Source organism: Megascapheus bottae, chromosome 18, assembly GCF_031878675.1.
Source record: "Megascapheus bottae isolate mThoBot1 chromosome 18, mThoBot2.hap1, whole genome shotgun sequence".
In the NCBI taxonomy this organism is placed as follows: Eukaryota; Metazoa; Chordata; class Mammalia; order Rodentia; family Geomyidae; genus Megascapheus; species Megascapheus bottae.
The window spans coordinates 14,635,566-14,658,206 of NC_143526.1; the positions used below are offsets into that span (position 1 = coordinate 14,635,566).

At 41.7% G+C, this 22,641-nt stretch overlaps 1 protein-coding gene across 2 annotated transcripts in view; it reads right to left on the bottom strand.

The window, feature by feature from the left end:
- The window catches only part of Slc24a3 (solute carrier family 24 member 3), a 479,159-nt gene that overhangs the window by 40,438 nt on the left and 416,080 nt on the right, over positions 1–22,641 (bottom strand). For both annotated transcript variants that reach the window (XM_090351934.1, XM_090351935.1), the window contains exons 7-9: positions 19,096–19,170; positions 5,751–5,776; positions 1,465–1,518 (exon numbers count right to left, since the gene is read on the bottom strand). In XM_090351934.1, the coding sequence (XP_090208060.1) occupies positions 1,465–1,518; positions 5,751–5,776; positions 19,096–19,170 (155 nt within the window). The remainder of the gene's footprint in view (positions 1–1,464; positions 1,519–5,750; positions 5,777–19,095; positions 19,171–22,641) is intronic.

Consider the following 22,641-nt stretch of genomic DNA (forward strand, 5'->3'; position numbering starts at 1 on the left):
CAACAGTTCTTTCAGTGTAATCAACACCAGTGCATGTTCCAGTATGAGCCTACCCTAAAGAAATGTGGTGGCCAATAAGAAAATAATGACCAGCTCCTCAAGCAAATTTGGATGTCTTGTTGAGTGTATGGACAAGAATGCTCACAGCTCACCCTAGACATCAACCAAGGAAGCTTCTACTTCACTGTTCATGTGATGCTTTCCAAGGCCCATTCTGTTTTCTTCTAACAGGTCTTTCAGTCATGGATAGCCAGAATTAACTTTCTGCAGGTCTCACTAGCAAGAAAACCTTACCATGTCAATTCTAGACTGCTAATCTGATATGTTTAAACTGGCCATGTCTAAGTCCTCCTCTTTCTTGCTCATGGACTAAGTGGTCACTTCTGAAGCTATACATGCTAGGGAATGCAAGAGCTGATCTAGAACAAAAAAAGATAGCTCCCGTGGGGGACAGCAGAGACTACTCCACACTTCAGTGACGTCAGGCAAAACCATAAAAACACACAGGTTCTGTTTACCCCAAGAACCAACACATTAGCCATATAATTCCTGATAAAAATAAAGCTGCCTTGACTCCAGGAGGTAAAAGAACATAGGGTGTGCTGTCTGAAAAATACACAAGTAAGTATTTGATACTCTTTCTTCAGCAGATGGAGCCCCCATGGTCCTTAGTGATTTGCTCCTAATACATTGAATATGGCAGGGGCAATGGTGTGATTTCTGAGACCACAGAAGGTATGGCCAGAACCTTCCCACTCTTTCTCTTTCGCTCCAGAGGAAGTCAATCAAGAAGTCTCAAGGATGAGCCCCTGTGATGACCTGAGCAGTGTGTATGGACCATCTCCAAAGTGGATCTATAATAGCTATGCTGGCTAACATGTTGCCTGCAATCTCAGGAGTGACTCTCAGCTAGGACCACCCCTACACCAGTGAAGGAGATGCTGGTTTCCTAACTCTGAGAAATGATCTGAGATAATGTGTTTGTGGTTTGTAGCTCTCGAGATTTGGGGGTAACTTGTTATGCAGCAATGGATGACTGGTGCAACAGGAATAAAGCAAGTCTGAAGGCATGGGCTCCTTGGTTTCAGACATCTCCTAATTCTGGTTTCCATGCAGAAACTCAACTTGCTACACTTTGTCTTCTTTCTGATGAAAGTCAAGAGAAAGGCTGCTAGGTCCTGGAAAGGTAGCACATGTTCGAGAGCGATCTCAGTCAAACACGGAAGCTGTGATATCACGTAGTCCTCTCAGGTGGATTACAAGGGGTGCTGCTATCATTAGTCTGCGGAATCACAGGAACTCTCAATATGTTGCCAATGGGGTTAAATGAGTTTATGACGATGGACGCTGAAAACCAGCGTGATGCCTCCTCTTCCTCCCTCCTCTTCCTATGTTACCACACAATTATTTTAGGTATAGGAAATTGTTTGGGGGAGGGGGAAGTTATGGAAGTCTGTTACTTACTTCATGATGACAATGTAGATGAGATACATCAGCACAAGGACTAGAGACTCCCACCTGCATACAAACCAGAATAGGTATAGAAGGTGACTCTTGGCCCATACCACTCCATTCAGAAATCATCTGATGCCAGTGATACAGAGGGCAATGCAGGTGGGTGGTTTACAGAGGTTTTTAATGCTGCATGTGCCATTCAACAATCTTTCCCTTTCTTTTTTCATCTAAAGGGAAGAGTCTCCTTCTTTTTGGCATTTGATCACCTAAAAGAGCTCTTGGAAAGTGGCGAGTTTTTCATGTATACTGCTATGAATACAGGCCTCTATGTATAAATCAGTTCACAGCTTAAACATTCACTGAGATTATTCATATATATGTATATTTACAAAGGGAATGCAAGCTAGAGGAATTGGCAAGAGTGACAGAGAGATTATCGGCTGTATAGGGGTCACACAGCAATGGTACAGGCAGAGAGAAAGGAAAAAGAGATACAGTCAAACAGAGATGGAGAGATAGAGACAAAGTCAGGGAAAGAGAGACAGTGAGGTAAGAGACAAAGAAAAACAGAGATCCTGAGAGGAGGGAGGGAGGGAGGTAGAAGAGGGAGAGGAAGAGACAAGGAAAGGGGAAGAGGAAGAAAGAGGTGGGAGGGAGGATATGGAGGAAGGAGACTCCAACATTGTGTCGCAGAGGATGGTCAGTGATTGGTTAAGTTGCAGTTCAGACTCCCACTTAACCATGTATTGGTCAAGGCAGACTAGTTGCTAACTCAGATGTACATGAAAGGGTACCAAGGAAGTTACCATGTAGGATGAGGATGTATTATTTTTGTACACCCCTATCTGCGAGTTCCTTATCTGTGACTCATTTAACCACAGGTTGAAAATATTTTAAAAAAATATGCCTTTGTACCGTACATGTATAACATTTTTCTTGTCATTTTCTAAACAACACCTTGTTGCAACCAGTTATGTCACATTTTGATTGCATGAGGTATTACAGGAGAAAGTGTGCAGATGCTGAGCACATATTATGACGTTTTCTAAGGGACGGGTGTGTCCTTGGATTGTGGTATCCTTAAGTATGACCAGGAACCAACCCCTCAAAGGATGATTGTATTTGTATTTGGTGAAGCTCATCTCCTTTTTATAAAAACTCTCTTGTTTCAAAATAAACACAGCTGAAATTAGTTTCTTTTTGAAGATTCAGAGTGAGTTAATTAAATGCCTTGCAATTTCTAGGACATGCTGGAATATTCTATAATGAGGAGCGGAATCCACTGTTTGAAGTATTATCAAAATGTTACTGTGCTTTGATTGCACAGATTAAAGAATCTGATTTTAAAGAAAGAAACCAGCTCCTACACATACCCTTTTCAACAAAATAAACGCTTGTGGATTGGTTGGGTAAGGAAAAGCAGGAGAAGTGAACAGTAAAAAATATCTTCAAGTTCAATATATTTTGCATTCCCTAAATGAGGGACTGAAATCCCCAGAAGTCCCAAAGCAGCTACGGGCCAGTGGTGCAGAGTTTAATTCTCAGTGCTATCCATGTGAAAAATGCTCTCCATCAGGCCCTGACTGTAATAACAATAATTACACAACAGGTCTGTGCTCTGCGAATGATGTTATTCTGGGGCCCTGGCGGCTCCCCTGGTTTAATTCTTCCCTGGCGGTGATGACTGTGAATGATTTATGATTACAGCATCCTTCAGGCTAGGACAAGGCATACAACATCTTTGGACCTCATTTATCTGTGGCCCTCCTGGACTCCTAACTCCATGTATAGGAGTGTTGATGCTCAGCCACAGGGTACAGTGACCTGCTGCCTCTCAGCATCTAGAGCCTTCAGGTGCAGGCTCTAGAGTGGGGTTATCTATAGTGCAAGGGGAAAATGATTTGGAAGGAAGACATAGACTCTATCTCTCTTAATTTGTTCTATGTAAAATGTGAAAAGATGTTTTCATAGTAACATATGACGTTGACGTGTCCTGCTTTTGCCTCCCCTCCATGAGCTTCTACTGTAGCTGTGCCATGAAGATGGCACAGAGGGAAAGTTTCCTTCAAAAAGATAGACGAGACACCAGGCCAAAACTCTTGAGAATTTTCTGCATAACAACAGCAGAACCAATTATGAGATCAACCATGATCATAACTTGCTTGGTCTTTAGGGTAGCTTTGTTTGCAAAGGCCAGCAACACGAAGCCACATCATAGCTCCTACTGTTTGCAGTGGCAGTGCAGTAGGTTTGCTAATGGTGCCATCAGTTTCCAAGAGATTCTTTCTAGAAGTTTCCTTGCACTGTACTTTATCCCTGAGAATTGTGTCTAAAGGAATTTGCCTCCCCCTTGGGTGACTACATCCAATATGATAACTGATGAGCCTCTTTCTTACCTTTGACATAGAGTACTTGTAGGTGTTTTAATCCCTTTCAGGCTCTTGATCATTATTACTAAAAAACAAAGTCCTTCCTATTGATTTGATTGATTTGTGCTAGTCATGGGGCTTGAACTCAGGGTCTGGGCATTGTCCTTGAGCTTTTGTGCTCAAGGCTAGTGCTCTACTTTGAGCCACAGTACCATTTCTGTTTTTTTGGTTGTTAACTGGAGATTAGAGTCTCACAGACTTTCCTACACAGGCTGGTTTTGAACCTAGATCCTCAGATTTCAGCCTCCTGAGCACCTAGGATACAGGCATGAGCCACTGGTGCACAACTCAAGACATTCTTATTTTTTAATGAGTCATGCATCTTAAGGGATGTTCTCCAGACTGTCTCTGCCTCTCCCCTCTTGGATGGAGGCTAAAGAGAGTTGGCAAAAGTATAAGACATACTATTCATCATCAATGAAATAGGTTTCCTGCCATCTCTCAAATTCTGGAAATCACAGTAATGTCCTCAGACATGGATGCTCCCTCTAGCAGAGGGTTAGAACAAAAGGTTAGCATTCATTTTGCTGAAAGTAATGCTGGATGAACTCTTTCTCTATCTTATCCTGAGCTGTAAGTAAGTCCATGAAAGTTTTCTAACTACAGAGTCATTCCTATTCCTAAGAGGTTATTTCACACTGTTCCATTTTTGCAGATCAAATATTTGAAAAAAATATGTAACAAGAATGCACAGTACAATCAATTTCTATTTCCACTTCAAACAGCTGATTCTCTCAGAACTTGACTCAAGAATAGAGATTTGGACAGTTGGTCAAAATGCAAAATATCCTATATTTGGGCCAACATTTCTATCATAAATAACCACTGATATTCATAGCTGTCTCTATTTTTGGGGGGGTTGGGTCATGGGGCTTGAACTCTGGGACTGGGTGCTATCCCTGAGGTCTTCAGCTCAAGGCTACTGCCCTACCCCTTGAGCCACAGCCCCACTTCCCATTTTCTAGTCATTAATTGGAGAGAAGAGTCTCATGTTCTTTAGTGCTTGGGGTGGCTTTGAACCATGATTCTCAGATCTCAGCCTCCTGAGTAGCTAGGATTAAAGGCGTGAGCAACTGTGTTCGGCTCTATTTTTTTTTTTTAATATACAGAAACACTTCAGTGGATTGGAAGTCACTGATGTGCCTGGGTCCTGACTCTTAAGGGATATGTTTGATTTGGAGTGTAGGTCTGGATACTGCTATATTTTGGATCTGGAATGCCCCTAAAGGCATTGATGGTATAGATTCCTATAGAGAGGTGTTATAGAGAGGCAGAGAGGTCTTGGAACATTTAAGCGGTGGCATCTGGCGGGGGATTTAAAGTCATGGTGGGCATGTCCTTAAAAACCACATTGGGATCAGTCTATTTCTTCTGTGTTCCAGCTGTAAAGTGATGGAGTGCCAAAGGGTCGAAAGCAACAGAGCCAAATGATCATGGCTGAGAACTTCCAAGACTGTGAATGAGGATAACCACCCCACCTTTTTCTTCTTTATAAGCTGACTGTGTCTTAAGAATTTTGTTATAGGAAGACACACGGATACAGTTTAGAATGATCAGCCCAATCTTAGCCAGGGCCTAGCAAATGGCTGCATCTAGAAAGTCACAGGAAGGTCACAATATTGAATCTGGATCATAAAGACACCTTAGCTATGAAGATTTTCACCCATAATCCAGGGCCCAGCGGAAACGGTTTGCTTCGTGAAAGCCAATTTAATGTTTTTGTTGAGTTGGGCAGAATTCCTAGGAAATTCCAGTTGTTCCAGCTGTCGTGATATTTGTCTTTTCTGAACACTAACTCTAGTCTTCAACATAGTAGAAATCACAATCTAATAGGAAATAAAAGTAGAAAGGAAAAGAGGTACTTACCAAGAAACCTTTTCATCATAGATGAACTGGGGAAAAATAAGAAGGACAAGATTAGATATGTACATACACATATGATGCTTTAAGATGGCATGAAGAACTTTGTGGTTGGAATGGGGTAATAAGGAGTGGGATGGAACAGGAAGCTTGCGGCAAACTCTCTGGTTTAATTGTTCGCCATGGTTTGTGGAAGGTGTGGCTGCCAGATTGGGGTGGAAATGTGGAGAGGGGAACAAGTATCAGGTAGCTCCCCCATGCAATGTCTGTTGGACAGTGTAGTTATTAGGAAGGCTGCCTCTCCTACCTTGTAAACCAAGACATTATAGGCTGTAAGTTGGGAAGCAGAAAGAGGAATGGGGTAAGGAGGCCCTTCCACATGACAGTCCCTGCTGTGAGATCACTAGCATTCTAGGCGCAAGGTGCAGCTTCTCCTGTTTCTATGATTCTTCACGCTCAATGCTCCTTTTCCTTTTTTCCCTTTCCTCTTCCTATTCTGGTACCAGGGTTTGAACTTAGGGACTTCACACTTTTTACTTGGTTTGCTTGCTAGGCTGGTGCTGTACTACTTTTTCTTTGCTAATTGGAGATGGAATCTTTGTGGACTTTTCTGCCCAGGCTGGCTCGGAAATGTGATTATCCAGATCTCAACCTCCCAAGTATCTAAGGTTTATCGATGTGAGCCACCAGCACCCTTCTAATGCTTTTTCTAATTGATTTCATTTATTTCCACAGGAAACCTGACATCATGACCAGAAGTAGGGGATCAGCACCTTTTGGCATCACAAATAGAGGGGGACCCAAAAGATAATGCAGTAACAACAGTGTGTGCACATCTTGTCTGGGCACTGTTGACAGACTGAGCCCTGGGCAGGGATTGGCTCTATTGTGAAGGAAGAGATTAAAGAAGGGTCAGAAGCAAGGAGAGGCACATGTGCCAAGCAGTTTCTCATCAGTCAGGATCAAAAGAACATAGGCACCAGGATTTAAAATGATTAAGCCACAGTCCAAATACTTCATAAGATCATTTCCCACTTAGGAGAAAAATACTAGTATAACCAGTTGATTCGTGTAGTACTGCTAAACATAAGAACTTTCCAGGGGCATTTGCTTTGTTTTACATTGGTTCTAGAACTCAGTACTGCCTCCTAATTTGGCATTCTTTTCATAATACACTTATCTACCCAAAATTGGTAGGTATCAAATGGCACATGTGTGCTATTCAGGCAGAACACCCTGGATGCTGGACCCTGGATGCTTTCTGCACTCATGAGATACGACTGCTTTGCACATGGTCGTTATTGAGTTACACTTCCCTGTGGAGGTGACTCCCTGAGACTCAGATACCTGCTCATCAATCTGGGTTTAAGTGGCATTATGACACCCAGATGGTAAACGTAGCTGACAGTGTGGGCCTGCTTTCAGTCCCCAGTGATGAGAGTAAACGCCAGTATTGTTGAGATGCAGGCCAAACCTCAAAGCCTTTTCACAAGACACATATAGGGAGCGCTTTCCTATCCTGAAGCTCCAGGAGAAGAACAGGAAAGAAGGAGCACGCCCATTTGTAACTTCTCCTAACAAAGTATTGAAAGAAATGATACTGGATTCATTATTTCTTTTTTCCTCTTGTCTTAGTCATTAGATTCAACAAGATGACATTTGGATGAGAGTGCCACAACAGAACGGGAAAGAATGGAAAGAGTAGAGGAAAAACAGTCAGTCACAGGTGGTTCATACCTGATTCAAAGCCAGAAGAGTTGTCTAGAATGTATTTCCAAAACAACCACCAAAAAGCCAGCTTTGAGCAAGTATAAGGCATTAAACGCCCGTTAGTGTAAAAAACAGAGGTTGGGGAGGGGAAACAATGCCACAATCTAGGCTGGATCGGATAAAATTCAATTCTTGGGAGCTTTCACAGTTGTTTATGTATAACTATTAGCTTTAAAATTGCTATCAAGAAATAATGGAACAGACTAAATTATTTAAGCTGGAACAATTTTTATTAATTAGTTACTTCAATAGTAGTCTTAGCAATGAGCTGGCACAATCTATTCATAGCCACTGAAGAGAATATAAGATAGCAAGGGAGGGGAATGCTTATGGATTAGGCCAATTAAATTTGCTTCTATTAGAGAAAGTGAGCAATACCACTCACACAAACACAGCTTTTAGTAAGCTCTTCTTCTCTGTGACCTTTCTCACAAATGGTGGCCCAGGTCCTTCAAAAGGAGTTGCTTGGAATTCACTCACTCTGAAACTCACAAAATTACCTCCTCTGTACTTTCTAGGAATCAGCATGGACAAACATGGTTGTCGCTTTTTAATAATTTCAAGGACCTCGTCCAAGAAAAATACGAAACTGGGCTTAATCGTACAAAAGTCTCCAAACAGTGAAGAAAATCTATAGCAAGCCTAGTCAATCAGAGACTGGGGAAACATGGATGAGACTGGGCGAATGACCCCATCAGAGGGAGAGCCTCTTGAACCTGAAGAACTGCTATACCAAAAGGAAGGAGAGGGGTGTAATACAGGAAGGTCAATGGGAAGAGAAATGAAGGTCATCTTGCTGCATGTTCTGATACACACTAGAGATCTGCAAACACCCAAACAACAGAATTTACCCTGTGGTGACACTTGGTGGTACATGGTACAGATGCTAAGCCAGGAGGACTTAGCTGTGGTGTGGCTGCTTGAGTAAGCAGGATACAGGTGTATCCCTGTAGGGCAGGTGGACTGTGTGGAATTAAAAGAAGTCTCACAAAAGTACAACAATGCGGATGACAGGGACTTGAAATCAGGCAGGCCTGGAGAAAACATAAATCCAAGCAGTCTATTGTGAGAAAGGAGAAAGAAGGGAATTAGAATTTGCTTCTGTATGTTCAGAGGTGATACCAAGGGAAGGTGGAGGCTGTTCAATATCTCTTGGGGGATATTGAGAACGAGGAAACAGGCACAGATGGCAAAATGCCCCTTTAGGAGAGGACAAGCATCACCAACCTGATGTAGCATTAAAATCACTAGACTTTCAAGTTCCTAAAACTGCATGGGCAGGTGTTAATTTGGCCCGAGGCTACAGATGGTTTGGGAGAAATGCATTTGTTATTACAGATTTTATTCCATTCAATTATCTTGAGATAAGCAATGCATATCCTTCTGTTCTTAGGCTCTAGCTGTAAGAAAACAAAACTTCCGCTAGTAATTCTAGTGTGGAACGAATTGGAATCACAGTACCCACAGTTCCCTCCAGTAACCATTAGGTGGTGCTCATGCTCCAATCCTCTATCCATGTTTTACCCTGCCAAGGCAATGGAGTTGAAATGAAGTCAGTCCAAGCCCATTTTCAAAGCTTCATTAAATCTCCTGGAAGGAGGGAAAGCACTTCAAGGCAAGCAGCCCGCTGAAGAGCCTCCAGCCAACCTTTGACTATCATTGGATAAGATGATATTCTGGGGTGGTGGCGGAGGCAGTTTCTGCTTAATGCTCTATCTTGGGGACAAGATTTCATTTAGGTGGACACTTGTTCCCAGAGTTGCAATCTAGAGACCTCTCAGGTAGCCTTTGGAACTGAACTAGCCTTTCCACAATTGGGCTTCAGTAACCAAGACTCTGGCAAGCAGCTCTAGTCTCTAGACGTGGCTGGTTACACTTGGGTCCAGGCACTGGGGATGGCTCAGAGACCACACATGGATGGTGCTGATACCCAGACCTCAGGTTTGCTAAGCAAAAGCGGTGGGGCAGGGATCCTGGCCTCTGACCCATATGCAGTCCATCCAAAGCTATCCTTGGCTATGCCTCAAGTTTCCATGTGTTCCGCAGCTGGACTAAATGTGAACAGGAATGAAGGAAGAAAAAAAAAAAAAAACCACACTCATTTCCCCAGGCTTCAGAGAAACGTTTGGGTGCCATGGAAACCAGCTTGTCAATCCTGGTGTCTGCTCTACAATTCTTTTCAAGCAAGACAAGCTGACATGAGGTAGGTGAATCCCTCTATGTCAGAGCAACCTAGAGAACTGCCAAAGGAATGGCTGTACTGGAGATAGGAAGAGCAGGGTGGAATTTGGAGGAGGGGCAGGGGACTTCCCAGGTGAGGCTGGGAAGGTGTAGCTGGCTGCTTCAACACAACCATGTCAGTCCTGGGGTTTGCTTACTGTAAGCTGTAACCAGGAGACAGAGGTGGCTGCGTTACTGCAGTTAGGGTTACATAGCCTCTGTTATAATTATTGGCAATTTATAAGCAATAAAAATAATAGGAGAAAATCAATACCATCATTTTTCTTCCAGGAGACTAAAACCTTGAAAATGGAGCTAGCTCTACATAGACTTTCCCATTAAACAGCACGGGGACTCTCTCTGTCAATCTGCATCTGGGATCCTTACTTTTTCAGCTCTGGGAGCAAAGGGATTTGGTCTGGCTTTCCTGGCTTAGCTGAGGCCAGAATAAATTTACATGAGGAGAGGTATCCAGAAAACTGTTTACATTGTAAGACTACACAGAAATTCCCACTTTAGGTCACCTTGCAGGCTGACTGGATGGTGTCAGCGTTTGCAGGAGGGAAGGAAATAAAGATGACCTAGAGAGAGGGTTTGGAGAGAATGGCTCATTGTCTATAAGCGTGTAAGGTCAGTCTCTAGGGAAGAAATAGAAATGAGAAAATAAATTTAGAAAACAGAAGGGGAAAGTATCTAAAGCAAAAGACAGCGGAAAAGACAAAAGCAGCAAAAACTGGGATTTCCAAGTAACTGTCCTTATCAAAGCTTGATGATTCCCCCCGTTTAAATTAAACATTTCTTATAATAGTCTTTTTAAATTCATTAATTTATTTTATTTTATATTACTTTTTGTTTATGTGGTACTGAGGAATCGAACTCAAGGCCACATGTATGCTAGGCAAGCACTCTGCCATGAAGCCATATTGCCAGCCAGGTGACTCCTTTTTGAAAGCTTGCATTCTCAAAGGCCAGCCATCCCACAACCTTGTTCAAGAAACAAATGCAAGGAGGAGCCTAGTCCCTTAGTTTTGCCAGAATCTTTCAAAGCAATTCTTTCCACCTATTCGTAGCAGAGATTGCAAATAAGGGAACTTGTGTTTATATATTCCCAGTCGGTCTGAAAAACCTGTGAAAACCTAGCTATCGCCGATATTGCCACTTGGTCATAAGGAGGAATGAAATGAAATTGGGTACACTCATGGTTAATCTCATGTGTTTACTGTATCTGACTTTTTTTTTTTTTTTGCCAGTCTTGGGCTTGAGCTCAGGGCTTGAGGACTGTCCTTGGACTTTCTCAAGGCTAGAGCTCTACCACTGGAGCCTCAGCACCACTTCCGGCTTTTTTTTTTCTGTGTATGTGGTACCATGGAATCGAACCCGGGTCTTCGTGCATGCTAGGCAAGCACTTTAACCACTAGGCCAAACTCCCGGCCCCGGTATCTGACGTTGTTACCTGGTATATATCAGTTTATTTATTGAAATAGGGAAGGGAAGGGGGAAAACAAGATGATTGGGAGGGGTGGGGGAAGGAAAACAGGGACACGATCATGAGAAGAGGTATCACTGTGTGAGAAGTAAAGCACCTACTATTTGGTGAATGTAATTGTAACCCGCTCTATACATTACCCCAACAATAAGATAAAACAAAATAAAACGAGGTACAATGAGTATATTCAAGGAGAGAGAGGGACAGTTAACTCCCAGGGAAAAATAGGCCCAGGATGGTGAGATGTTGACACGTTATAACTAATGTGACCATTAAGATTTCTTTTTTCTCCCAAAGAAAAGGGAAGATAGAAAGATTTCTTCATTGGCTCATACTTGTAATGCTAGCTACTCAGGAGGCTGAGATGTGAGTATTGTGGTCCAAACTCAAATATGGAAGGAAAGTCCACAGACTCTTATCTCCAATAAACTTTAAAAATCTAGAAGGCCATATAGTATGATGCTAAATGAAAATAAAAGCCATATAATGAGCGATTGTTGTCCTTAATGTACTGTTATCTCTCATCTCTTTTGCTGTCCCTTGGTAATCTCATATTGTTACAGTATCTCACTTTGTTATCTGATATATTGGATATATTTGTATTTGGTTATTTGAAATTGGATAGGGAAGAGGGGGGAAACAAGATGAGGGGTGGGAGTGGGGGGGAGGGAAATGGGGACCAACACATGAGAAAGGATATCAATGTATGTGAATTAATGCACCTCCTATCTGGCAAATATAATGTAACCCTTCTATTAATTACAATAAAAATATATGAAAAAAAATCTAGAAGTGGAACTGTGACTCAAGTGGCATTAGCCTTGAATAAAAGAAACCAAGTGACTGCATGCAGGCACTGAGTTCAAGCCCCAGTACCAGCATACACACAAAAATAGATTTCTTAAAAATATATTTGATTCATTGTCCTCATGAATTCTAAGAGGAGGAGTAAAACCTGTTTCTTTTCTACCTAAAAAGAAGACTATAAAATAAGGCAGATTTAAAAGACAATAACATGCAGATTTTGCTATAAGAAAAATTGTATTGTGTTAGTTGCATGCACTGAAGCTACACTGGAGCAATGAAGATACCGATGTCATCTTAGGTACCTGCTCTGGGAAACTTGAGGCAGGCAGTTCCCTGACCTTGAACAAGTCATTTAACCTCTGGAGCCTTGATTTTTGCCACTTATAGTGGTATTCACTCACTGGCTAGCCTATATGTCATGGATATTAAACTATAAAATCATTCTCATCAGCCCCTGTGTAGCCCTTGGTCCAGTGAGTATTGATTTATGCTCTGGCTATTTGTGTGGATGAACTTGCATTTCCCACAGGATGGTTTGTTCAGTAGAATGGAATTATCCAATATGGCAGCTAGTAGTTACCTATGACTACGTACATGTAGTTAATTAAGATGAATTAAAAGGAAAGTGCATAATTTATAAATGTGTAAGTAAACATATGCTGTGTTGTACGCAAGTGTACACAATTGTATTAACCGAAATATGATATTTGCAGGGGAAAATTCAAATGGTGAAGTTCTTTTTCTTTCCTTCTTTCTCTTTCTTTCCTTCTTTCTTTCTCTCTTTCTTTCTTTTTTTTAGAAAAACATCTGAATAAAAAGAAAAATACTGATATAAAAATGTGCCTCAAGTAGCAAGCCATTTACATAGTTTTGATCATTCAATATTTAGTTATTTTTTTTTAGTGTCCTCGGAGACACAGCTGATGTCATTAGATAATTCACATCCATGTTTTGTCTACTGTTCATTAAATCACCTTTCCAAATTAAAAAAGAAAAGAAAAACGAACTGAATGAATTCCAGGAAACTAGAACTTGAAATGTGTGAGGGGAAGGCCAAGGAGAGAGAGGAGATAAATAATGAGAGGAAGAGAGAGAATCCAGTCATAATATTCAGTCCATACCTCATGAACTTAAGAAAATGGAGAGGAAGCATTAGGTTGGGAGGGATGGGGAGAATAATGAAAGAGGTAACATCAAGATGCATTGTACTTATAAATGGACATGTAGGATGGTAACTCTTTTCTATGCCAAAGATAATAATAATATAAAATTTAAAAACAATAGAAAACTTAGTAAATAATAAGGCACAAGAAAGTGCTTCAGTCTTCTTCAGTCTATTTCAAGTGTTTAGTAGCCGAGTTTAGAATAGGCTAGTGGCTACCATACTAAATAATAATACGAAGTGCTAGACTATTTCTATCACTGCAAAACATCTTTAGGGAGTGTCCAGAGTTTGGATGAGTGTCTCCTATGTTCCAGTTGTCAAATACTTGGTTCCTTGGGTCCCTACTGGAAGGTTAACAGGACCTCTGTGAGATGGAACTTCATTGGGAGTATGCCCAGCCTCTTCTTATTGTCTCTTGCTTTTTGATCACTGAAGTAAGAGGTTCGCTCTATCATATACCTCTCTCATAATGAGCCACTCTCATCAGAGGCCCAGACCAATCTGTTCTTTGTCATTGGCCACCTTGTTACGAAATGGTGACTAATCCAGAATCAAGCAGTAACCACTTTAGGCAAAGCTTAGCTGAGCTGCCTTTATCATCTTGAGACCCTATCACCTGGGAAGTGGCAATGAGAACCCCCAAGATGGAAGAGGAAGCATTAGCTCCAACAAGTCTCACTGCCAGGCCTGTACCCAGGCAGCCTTAATGACCACTCCAACATGGCTACACATAGGCAGCTCCAGTGAACTGCAGTTCAGGACTAGCCCTGGTGAGGAACCTGTTCCACAGGCCTTTCCAGTCTCCCTGGAGGTTTCTCTCCTCCTGAAGCTCTCTTGAGTTCCTGTCCTCAAACTGAAATGAAGGGTAAAAATAAAATATTTCTTTGAGGGCAGCTGTTAGACTGATGATGCAATGAATCATTTGCATTTATGGAAATTACATGATTATGTAAATTACAGTAACATTTCAATAGAGGAAAGTGACAGGGCTGCTAAAATTTGGAAAAAGGGCAGGACTAGGAGGTCTGAGACATCCAAGGTCCAAGTGTTCCTGTGGGGGGTGAGGGAGAAGGTGGCAGAAAAGTGGACAGAGGGTTGCAATGACCTGTAGCCTGTAGACATCAATTGGACCATTCTATTGAGGAAGATAGGGAAACACCACAAAAACACCCAGCATGGCCCTAGGACTTAATAGGTGAGGGCATGCCTCCAGTTATGGAGGAAGCCTCTAGGTATTGTTCAGGTTTCCCAAGGCCTGGTATTTCACTGTACATAATATTTTCAGGGAGAAAGGGCAGGGGGAGGGCATGAGAAGAACATACTTCATGCTACATACATATACCCCACGCCTTTTCTTCAGAACAAACAAGCAAATAATGTAGCACAGAACAATGATTAGGTAATGGGTTTGGGGAATACCAACTTGATGTCCCTGTATTAACTGGCCTTTAGCTCTGATATTGAGGGTGCAAGCATTTGTCCTATACATGTTTTTTTTTTTTTTTTTTTTTTTTGCTGCCCACCCTGCTCTTGTCCCATCTGTGTCTGCTTACATTTCAGTTGTTTTAGATCTCTGGAAAGGACAATGATCTGAGCTTCTCCCTGGCCTACTCTGAGCCCTTTGCCCCTGAGCAGATCAGCATCTCTGGAGAAGTTATCTTGCCAGCTTTCTGGATGCCTAGATGCCATGACTGTCCTCAGGGCTCCCATGCACCACTCCGAGGGTGCTCTTGGTGGAGACACACACAGAAATGGCATCTGGTCCCATTTATTCTGCTCTTGCCCTGTGGGTGAATGGGCTCTTTACTGTAGAACCTCAGGGGAGAAACAGTTACTCTTTTTGATACTTCAGAACCCTATAATAGGGGAGAACATGAAAAGAAAACTCTAATAGCTAAATAAATTGTTTGGGAAGGTTGGTAATTATTTTGTGGGTTGGAGAAAGGGCTGTTAAATAAAGGAATCTTAAGTGCCCATAGCCAAATCTTAAAGAGAAGCATTGTATTCTATAAGGAAAACAGGAAGAAAAATTATTTTATTACTATGAGATTTGGGTAGGAAGAGAACAAGAAACCCTGGCAAAAAAGCTACAGTATGTGAGTGACAGCCTGAGGCTGGGCCATGGAAGAGATTTAGAGACACTATGCAAGTTGCTTTTGCTAAGTGCAGCCTTTATGGATGTGACATTCTTTCGTTCTTTGTTCAGTTTTAAGCCTTACATAAAAATGACCCTAGAGAGTGTTGCTTCATTTAATCAGCATAAAACAATCCAGGAAGATTAACGGAAGTTAGAAATCCAAGCATGAGTTCCTCAGGCTGCCATGATACCTTTTCTTTGGGAATCTCAGGGTCTGATTATTGCCTGGCTATGATGATGAATACTCTGAGGAAAAGGTTTCCAATTATGGTTCAAGTTATGGTTCTCCAAATGATGTGTAATGTGAAGGTGATTGAGCGGTGCCACCTGCCACCTCCGTGCTTGACAGGGTTAATTCAGCTGATCTGACTAGCTGGGTGATATCCCCTTCTTCTCTCACAGTTCCATGCTTACTCCAGTCAATGACCATTGCTGATGGCCAAGAACAGTTCTTTGGTTAAGGGTGGGAGAGTATCTGTATTCTCCTGCTAGAACCTTCATACATGTTCTTAAAATGCTGTACTGTGCTTCTGGTATCAGAATCCCACGAAGGTGGAGGAAGATGCGGGCTGAAATGCAGATTCCCAAGTTTCACACCACAGGCTATGAAATAGAATTCAATGGCTCCTGCATTTTCAGTAGCTTTGTTGTTTCCAATACATGCTGGAGCTGGGGAGAATACCTATCCAAGGCAAACAAACCAAATCCAGCCCCGAGAATGCAAACTTTATCACAAACTTTTCTTCTTTTTTAATGATGGGTCAATGCAACATTCCTGAAAATCATCAAACTCCGGTTTTGAAAACATGTCTGAAATATACAGCGTACATTTTCCAGTAAGGGCAAAGCCATTTGACTTTGTAGTTTGTTGTCAGGGGAAATACAGAGTTGCCCTGGCAGCCTGCACTTTGACCTGCCTCAACTTTGTGATTCAGGCATTGGACCGTGAGGGTGAATGGTTGATTGTCCCCAAGACCAGACTCAGGGGAGTGTCACCTGTGACTCACAAGAAGCGAAATCTCTTTACTTCTTCACACATCATTAACAGTAATTTTACATTTGTTGTATCTTGGACAGGTCCAGATAAATTGGCCCCCAACAAGTTATTTCACACGCAGTCTAGAAGGTGTCAATGTTGAAAACAGAGTTTAAGAAGATTGACACCAGAGAAATTGCTCTTGGGAGTAGAGATTGCTAAGCCTGAGCTCTCGGCAGACCTTGACCTTCTCCATTCCATTTCATCACCTTGTCTTTATGAGCCTTGTCATCTCTTTCTGGTATTCAGCAAAGTAGATAATTGTGTTCATTTACACTACATCTTATCCTTCTCTCTTGAAAAGGTCTTTTTTTTTAAAAAAAAAAAAAACAACCATGCTGAAACACCCCCACAGGGCAGAAGAGTACATGGTAACAACAACAACCACAACAACATCATCAACAACATCAGCACTTGGTGAGATTAGATTGTCTCATCTCAGGACACATCTCACTGGAAAGAAAATTTGGCAGGATTGGGGGAAAAGGAGAGGCCATTAGGTTTCATAGTAATAGTCAAGAATAAGAACATGGTTTCCACGTCTTTCAATCTATTAACCAGGACTTGGAAAAATGAAGCACAACTTCAACTCCAGCCTGTTCTACTGAGCCCTTCTCCTCTTGAGCTGGGTATGATCTTCCTATTTACTCTTGCCTTAAGCCTAGAAGCTCTGGAGGGCAAGTGTCAGTGTATTTAGAGCATTCATAGCAATGGTTGGCAAACCCTAGATTTTCAACATGAGGAACTGAAGAACCCAGTAGCTTTTCAAGTGCCACGTTACATATCAAACAGCATGTTTATCTCCTTAGCATATAAAATTCCCCCAAATAGCATGCAGGTGAGTGTTTTGTGAAATAGATGACTTTCAATGTCTTAGTGTTTCTATCTTGTCTTGTAGGTAACACATAAAGGTTTGATTTCTTCAAGATTATTAGTAAGATGTATTGGTCCCACTTACCCAGATACACAGAACCAATAGGAGATATGTATTCACATACACACATACATACACACATACATACATATATACATACATACATACATACAAACCCACAAATATACATATAATTATGAGATATTGGCTTGCATTATTATGAAGGCTGAGAGGTTCCATGCCCTACCATCTACAAAACCCAACAGTGCTATTAGCTCTAGTTCAAGTCCAAAGCTCTGACTATCAAGAAATTAATGGTGTAAATTACACTTCAGATTAAAAGACCCAAGAACCAGGAGCAATGCTGTATAATGACTAAGGAAGGCAGATGACCCTGCTTAAGAAGAAAGCAAACCAGGTGTGGTGGCTCATGCTTATAATCTTAGCTACTCAGGAGGCTGAGATCTGAGGATTGTAGTTCTAAGCCAGCCTGGGCACTAAAGTCAGTGAGACTCTTATCTCCAACTGACCACTAGAAAATTGGAAGTGGCTCTGTGGCTCCAGGGGTAGGGTGGTAGCCTGGTACTGAAGAGCTCAGGGACAGTGCCCAGGCCTAGAGGAGAAGAAGAAGAAGAAAAAGGAGGAGGAGAAGCAGGAGGAGGAAGAGGAGGAGGAGGAGGGAAGGAAAGAAGGAAGGAAAATTCACCATTGTTGATTTTTGGTTCTATTTGTGTCATCAAGGAATTTGTGAGACTGAAAGTGATCTCTTTTACTCATTGTATATATTCAAAGACTAATCTGTCATGAAAAACCAGATACACCCAGAAATAATATTTCACCAGTCAGTTGAGTCTCTGTTATCTCATTCAAGCTGGCATATAAAATTAACCATTATGTGTGTGATGGAAGTGGTGGGGAAGGAACAGCATTAGGAATCAGAGCTCCAAACTGTACTTTTTAATTTGTGCTTTTTAATTTGCTATTTTCTTCTGCATGGCTCAGCTTGACACACTAAAGAGTTGTCCCCTCTTCCCAAGAGGTGCTACTGATCAGGAGTACCTGCTGTACCTGAGTACAGACGTGGAGGGCTCTGAGGATTGACTTGGGGTCTAGAAGTGAGGGGAGGAAATGGCTGTGATGCCTGACCCGCCTGCCATGGGATGTATCGTGCTGCTGCATCAGTTCAGTTGCAGGGTGTACAGAGGCCCTTCCATGTGGGCTATGGGAGAGATTTCTATAGGACGGAAATGCACAGGACACTAAAGTCAAATGGATGTAGTATGAACTGGGGAAATATCAACTTAGTATCATTTTTCTAAGTTAAGTGCTCATCATAGGATGGGGGCTGAAATAGAGGAAGAGGATTAATCTTGGGGGGATATATCAAGTTTAGAGATATGCTGAGTTTGGGACATGATGTCGAGTATGAAGTCCTGTACCCATACGAGGACATTAGAAAGGTGTTCAGGCTAAGAACACAGGTGGAGGATGTTGGCACGAAGATGATTGTGGTATTGTGTGAGGGATGCAAGTATCCTGGAGACTTGAGATGAAAATCAAAGACCCATGAGACAAGTCACAGCGAATGGTTAGGAGGGTCACAGAAAGGGTCATAGGGACTTTTATGGATCCAGATATCATAAGGTACAACTCTCTTTTCCATAATTTCATTTACCAGCCTGAAAACTCGGGGGTGACCAAAATAGTAGGAAGAAGGAAAAGCTGCTTCCACACACAGACCTGCATTCACCCATTCACCGCTAGTGTCCTTGAGTAAAGCTCCATGCAGAGGAGCAGTGCGTCACCCTGTGCTGCAAAACGTTCTGATGGGAACCCAACCAGAAAGATCAACTTACCACAATGAGTGCCACCACGGACAGTGTGTAGTAGATGGAATCCCTTAACAGGCACCAGGAGGAAAGAGCCACAACCTAAAGAAAGGAGACAAAGAGAATAAGAAACAAGGTGTCAGAATGTGCAAACCAGACAGTGTGATCTTTGTTGCTGTTGTTTTGTTGGTCTTGTTACTGGGGATTGAAAGCAGTACCTTGTGTTTGCTAGGTCAGTACTCTATGACTTGACTCATACCCCAAGACCTCTGCTAAGTTTATTTTTTGATAAAATTTATTTTTGCATCAGCCTAGAATCATGATCCTGCTATCTCTGCTTTCTATGTAAACTGATATGTACCATCACATCCAGTCCCACAGTATGAATTCTGCTATCTATTTTTTCTCCTACTAGTGGACATAAATAAGATAAAAAAGGCAAAGGAAGAGTGAAATTGCTCCTGCTTAGGCTGAGAGATCCACTTCCTTCTGGCCAGTGACAAACCATAGACAATCTTAATATCTCTCTGCTGTCTTGAATCTAATCAATCTGCTAGTCAATAGGAATTCATTGAGGGTCTTTAGGCAGATTAGTCTGGATCTTCTGAGAGGCAGATACCAAGATAGGATTTAACAATAACAACTGGGTTGGGAAGTGACAGAAACCTTCAGGTTTGACTCCTGGGAAGGAAGGCAGGGAAGGTTGGGTGTCCTAGGCTGCCAGCTAAGAGGGAGGTGTGAAGCATGGCCTAGGGGAATCTTGGGGGCAAAATGCCCCATCATAAAAGCCTCTCATGTCTTCCAGGACACAGTTTGCCTTAGCATTCCTAATGTCAAAAAAGTAAGAGGTGCAGATTTAATCTGGGCTTTTGTTAATGTCAGTTGCAGTCCCCTTTCAAAGGAGCAGAGATCAGGCCATTTATGGGTCCCGTTTGGTCTTCACATTTTATTTCTATTTCATGTTTGGATTTGTTGTCATCTGACTCCTGACGTAGCCAAAATTAAAGAAGGAAAGGCAAAAATCCCCAACAACTGACTGGCCTGGTAATCTGGCGAAAGTGTTCTTGTTATTTGGGACCTATGTCCTTAAAGAAATACTGTCTTTTCTGAGTCTAGGACAACAGGCATGTTGCTGGGGGTCATAGCATCCAAGACTGAAGGAGAAACAGGCTTCTGAGCACCATAGGAGCCAGAACTGGGTATTTTGGGCAAGGAGGAAGAGCTGGGGAGGCAGGCAGAGATTCCAGCTCTGGAAGGAGAGTCATTTCTTCCTGGTAAATTCTTTAAAGTTGCTTAATGCTACTCTGGAAAACTCTTATGAAGATAATGGGAAAGATCACAGAGCCATATCAGAAAGCCTGGTTATCACTTTCAACTCGCCCTTTCCCTCTGCCCTGAATGTCCTCTACTCTATGGTCATTGGACATTTGTTTGGCTATTTTTGCACTTGGCCTAATAAGTGAAAAAAGAATTCAGCAAACGTCAACATTTCCTAATGGGCCAATGGCAGACATGTGCTACAGTAGGAAAAAAAGGACAAAGGATTCCCAGGAAAACACATACTCTCATGCCTCTGCTGTTCCCAACTATCCACAGTCACCAGCCAAAGTCAAACCAGAAGATACACTGTTTCTTTTCCTCTCAGTACTAGGGTTTGAACTCAGTACCTGAGCACTGTTCCTGGCCTCTTCACTTAAGGCTGGTATCTGTCACTTGAGCCATAGTTCCACTTCCATCCTTATGCTGATTAATTGGAGAAAAGTCTCATGACTCTTCCTGTCCAAGTCTGGCATCAATCCATGATCCTCAGATCTCAGTCTTCTGAGGAGCTAGGTTTATAAGTGTGAGCTATTGACATTCAGCTCAGAGAAGGCTTTTTGCATTCATATAACATGAAACAAGCATAGCTGAACTGTGAGGCCACTCTCTTTCCATTAGCACATCCTCCCCCTTGTTACACAGATGCTTAGATGTTTTCTGTAGTGGGTTTTGCCTCATTAGGTTGTACTTGTTGATCTAAGTCATTAATGACTGGAATGATCAGAAGAGGCCTTCAGTGAAAATCACTGTAGAACAAATACAATTATTTACCCTTTCCCCACTCTCTCCTGGAATTGCAAACTCTTAGAACCTGTGGGATAAACTCACAATCTATAGAACAGACACGGACCAAATTGTTCATTTGCTAACAGGTCACACAAGGTCTTGAATTTTTTTTGACTTATTATGCCTAGGCAAATGAACTTACAAATGAAGTAAATTATCATGTCTTCATTTCCCTTATTAAACTTCTTTAGAGATAGTAGACTGAATACAAACCAATATTTTAGTTCTTTTTTTGTGAGGCTATAACAACATAGCAATAAAGGGAATTTAAAAAACAAGTCATAAACCCATAAGATAAAAAGAATAAAAGAGATGATCAGAGCTGTAAAATTTTGTATACTGTAATGCACACACACAAGATTGGGGAAATTCTAGAAATGATGGAAAGATGGACCCTAAAACAGGAGAATTTGAAGACTTTAAAAAGTTTATCAAAAAACCTCCTCCCAAGTTGTAAGCAGCTCAACTATTTTTCTCTCTCTCATCTTGATAGAAAAGAAATTCAACAGCTGAAAAACAGAAGAGAGAGGACATGATGAAATAAATAAAGAACAAGTCCAAGGACAAAGAACAGACTCTCTTATAGAAAGGATCAAAAACAGAATGACACTGATTTCTCAGTGGAGACATGGGAAGCTAGAAGGAAATGGGTAACAACTTCAAAATTAAAAGAGGAAAATTACTTCAATTGGAATTCTATGCCCAACTGTTTAATTAAAAGTGAGAAAAGAATATAAAACTTTAGATGTCTTTTTTGTATATATGTTTGTTAATTTGGATTAGAGAAGGGAAAGGGAATAACAAAATGATGAGACAAAGAGCAAAGGCTGAACCAATGTAACAGCAACACTCACAAGATAATATGTTGGAAATAAACTTTACAACTTGGAGGGGGATGAGGGGAGGGATCATGGAAGAAACACATGGGAAAGGGTAACAATGTTCAAGAAGAAATGTACACACTACCTTATATATGTAATTGTAACCCCTCTGTACATCACTCTGACAATAAAATAAAAATAAAACATTTTTTAAAATCCCCAAAATGATGCAAGTACAGAAGATATGAACAAGTGTATATACCCTTCCTGCAGGAACTCAGAGCTCCCTTTAAGTCCCTTTATAATGTATCATACTGTTCCTCTCACTAGACCATGAATTCATCAAATAAATCTAAAGACTTTAGCTGTCTTAAAATTGATCTTATAGGTCGGGCGCAGTGGTTCATGCCTGTAATCCTAGTTCCTCAAGAGGATCGTGGTTCTGAGGATCACGGTTCAAAGCCATCCCAGGAATTAAAGACTGTGAGACTCTTACCTCCAATTAGCCACTAGAAAAGTGGAAGTGGTGCTATGGCTACAGGGGCAGGGCTGTAGCCTTGAGCTGAAGAGCTCAGGGACAATGCCCAGGCCCAGAGGTCCCACCCACCCCCCCAAAAAAATAAAGATCTTATAGGCATCCTTTCTG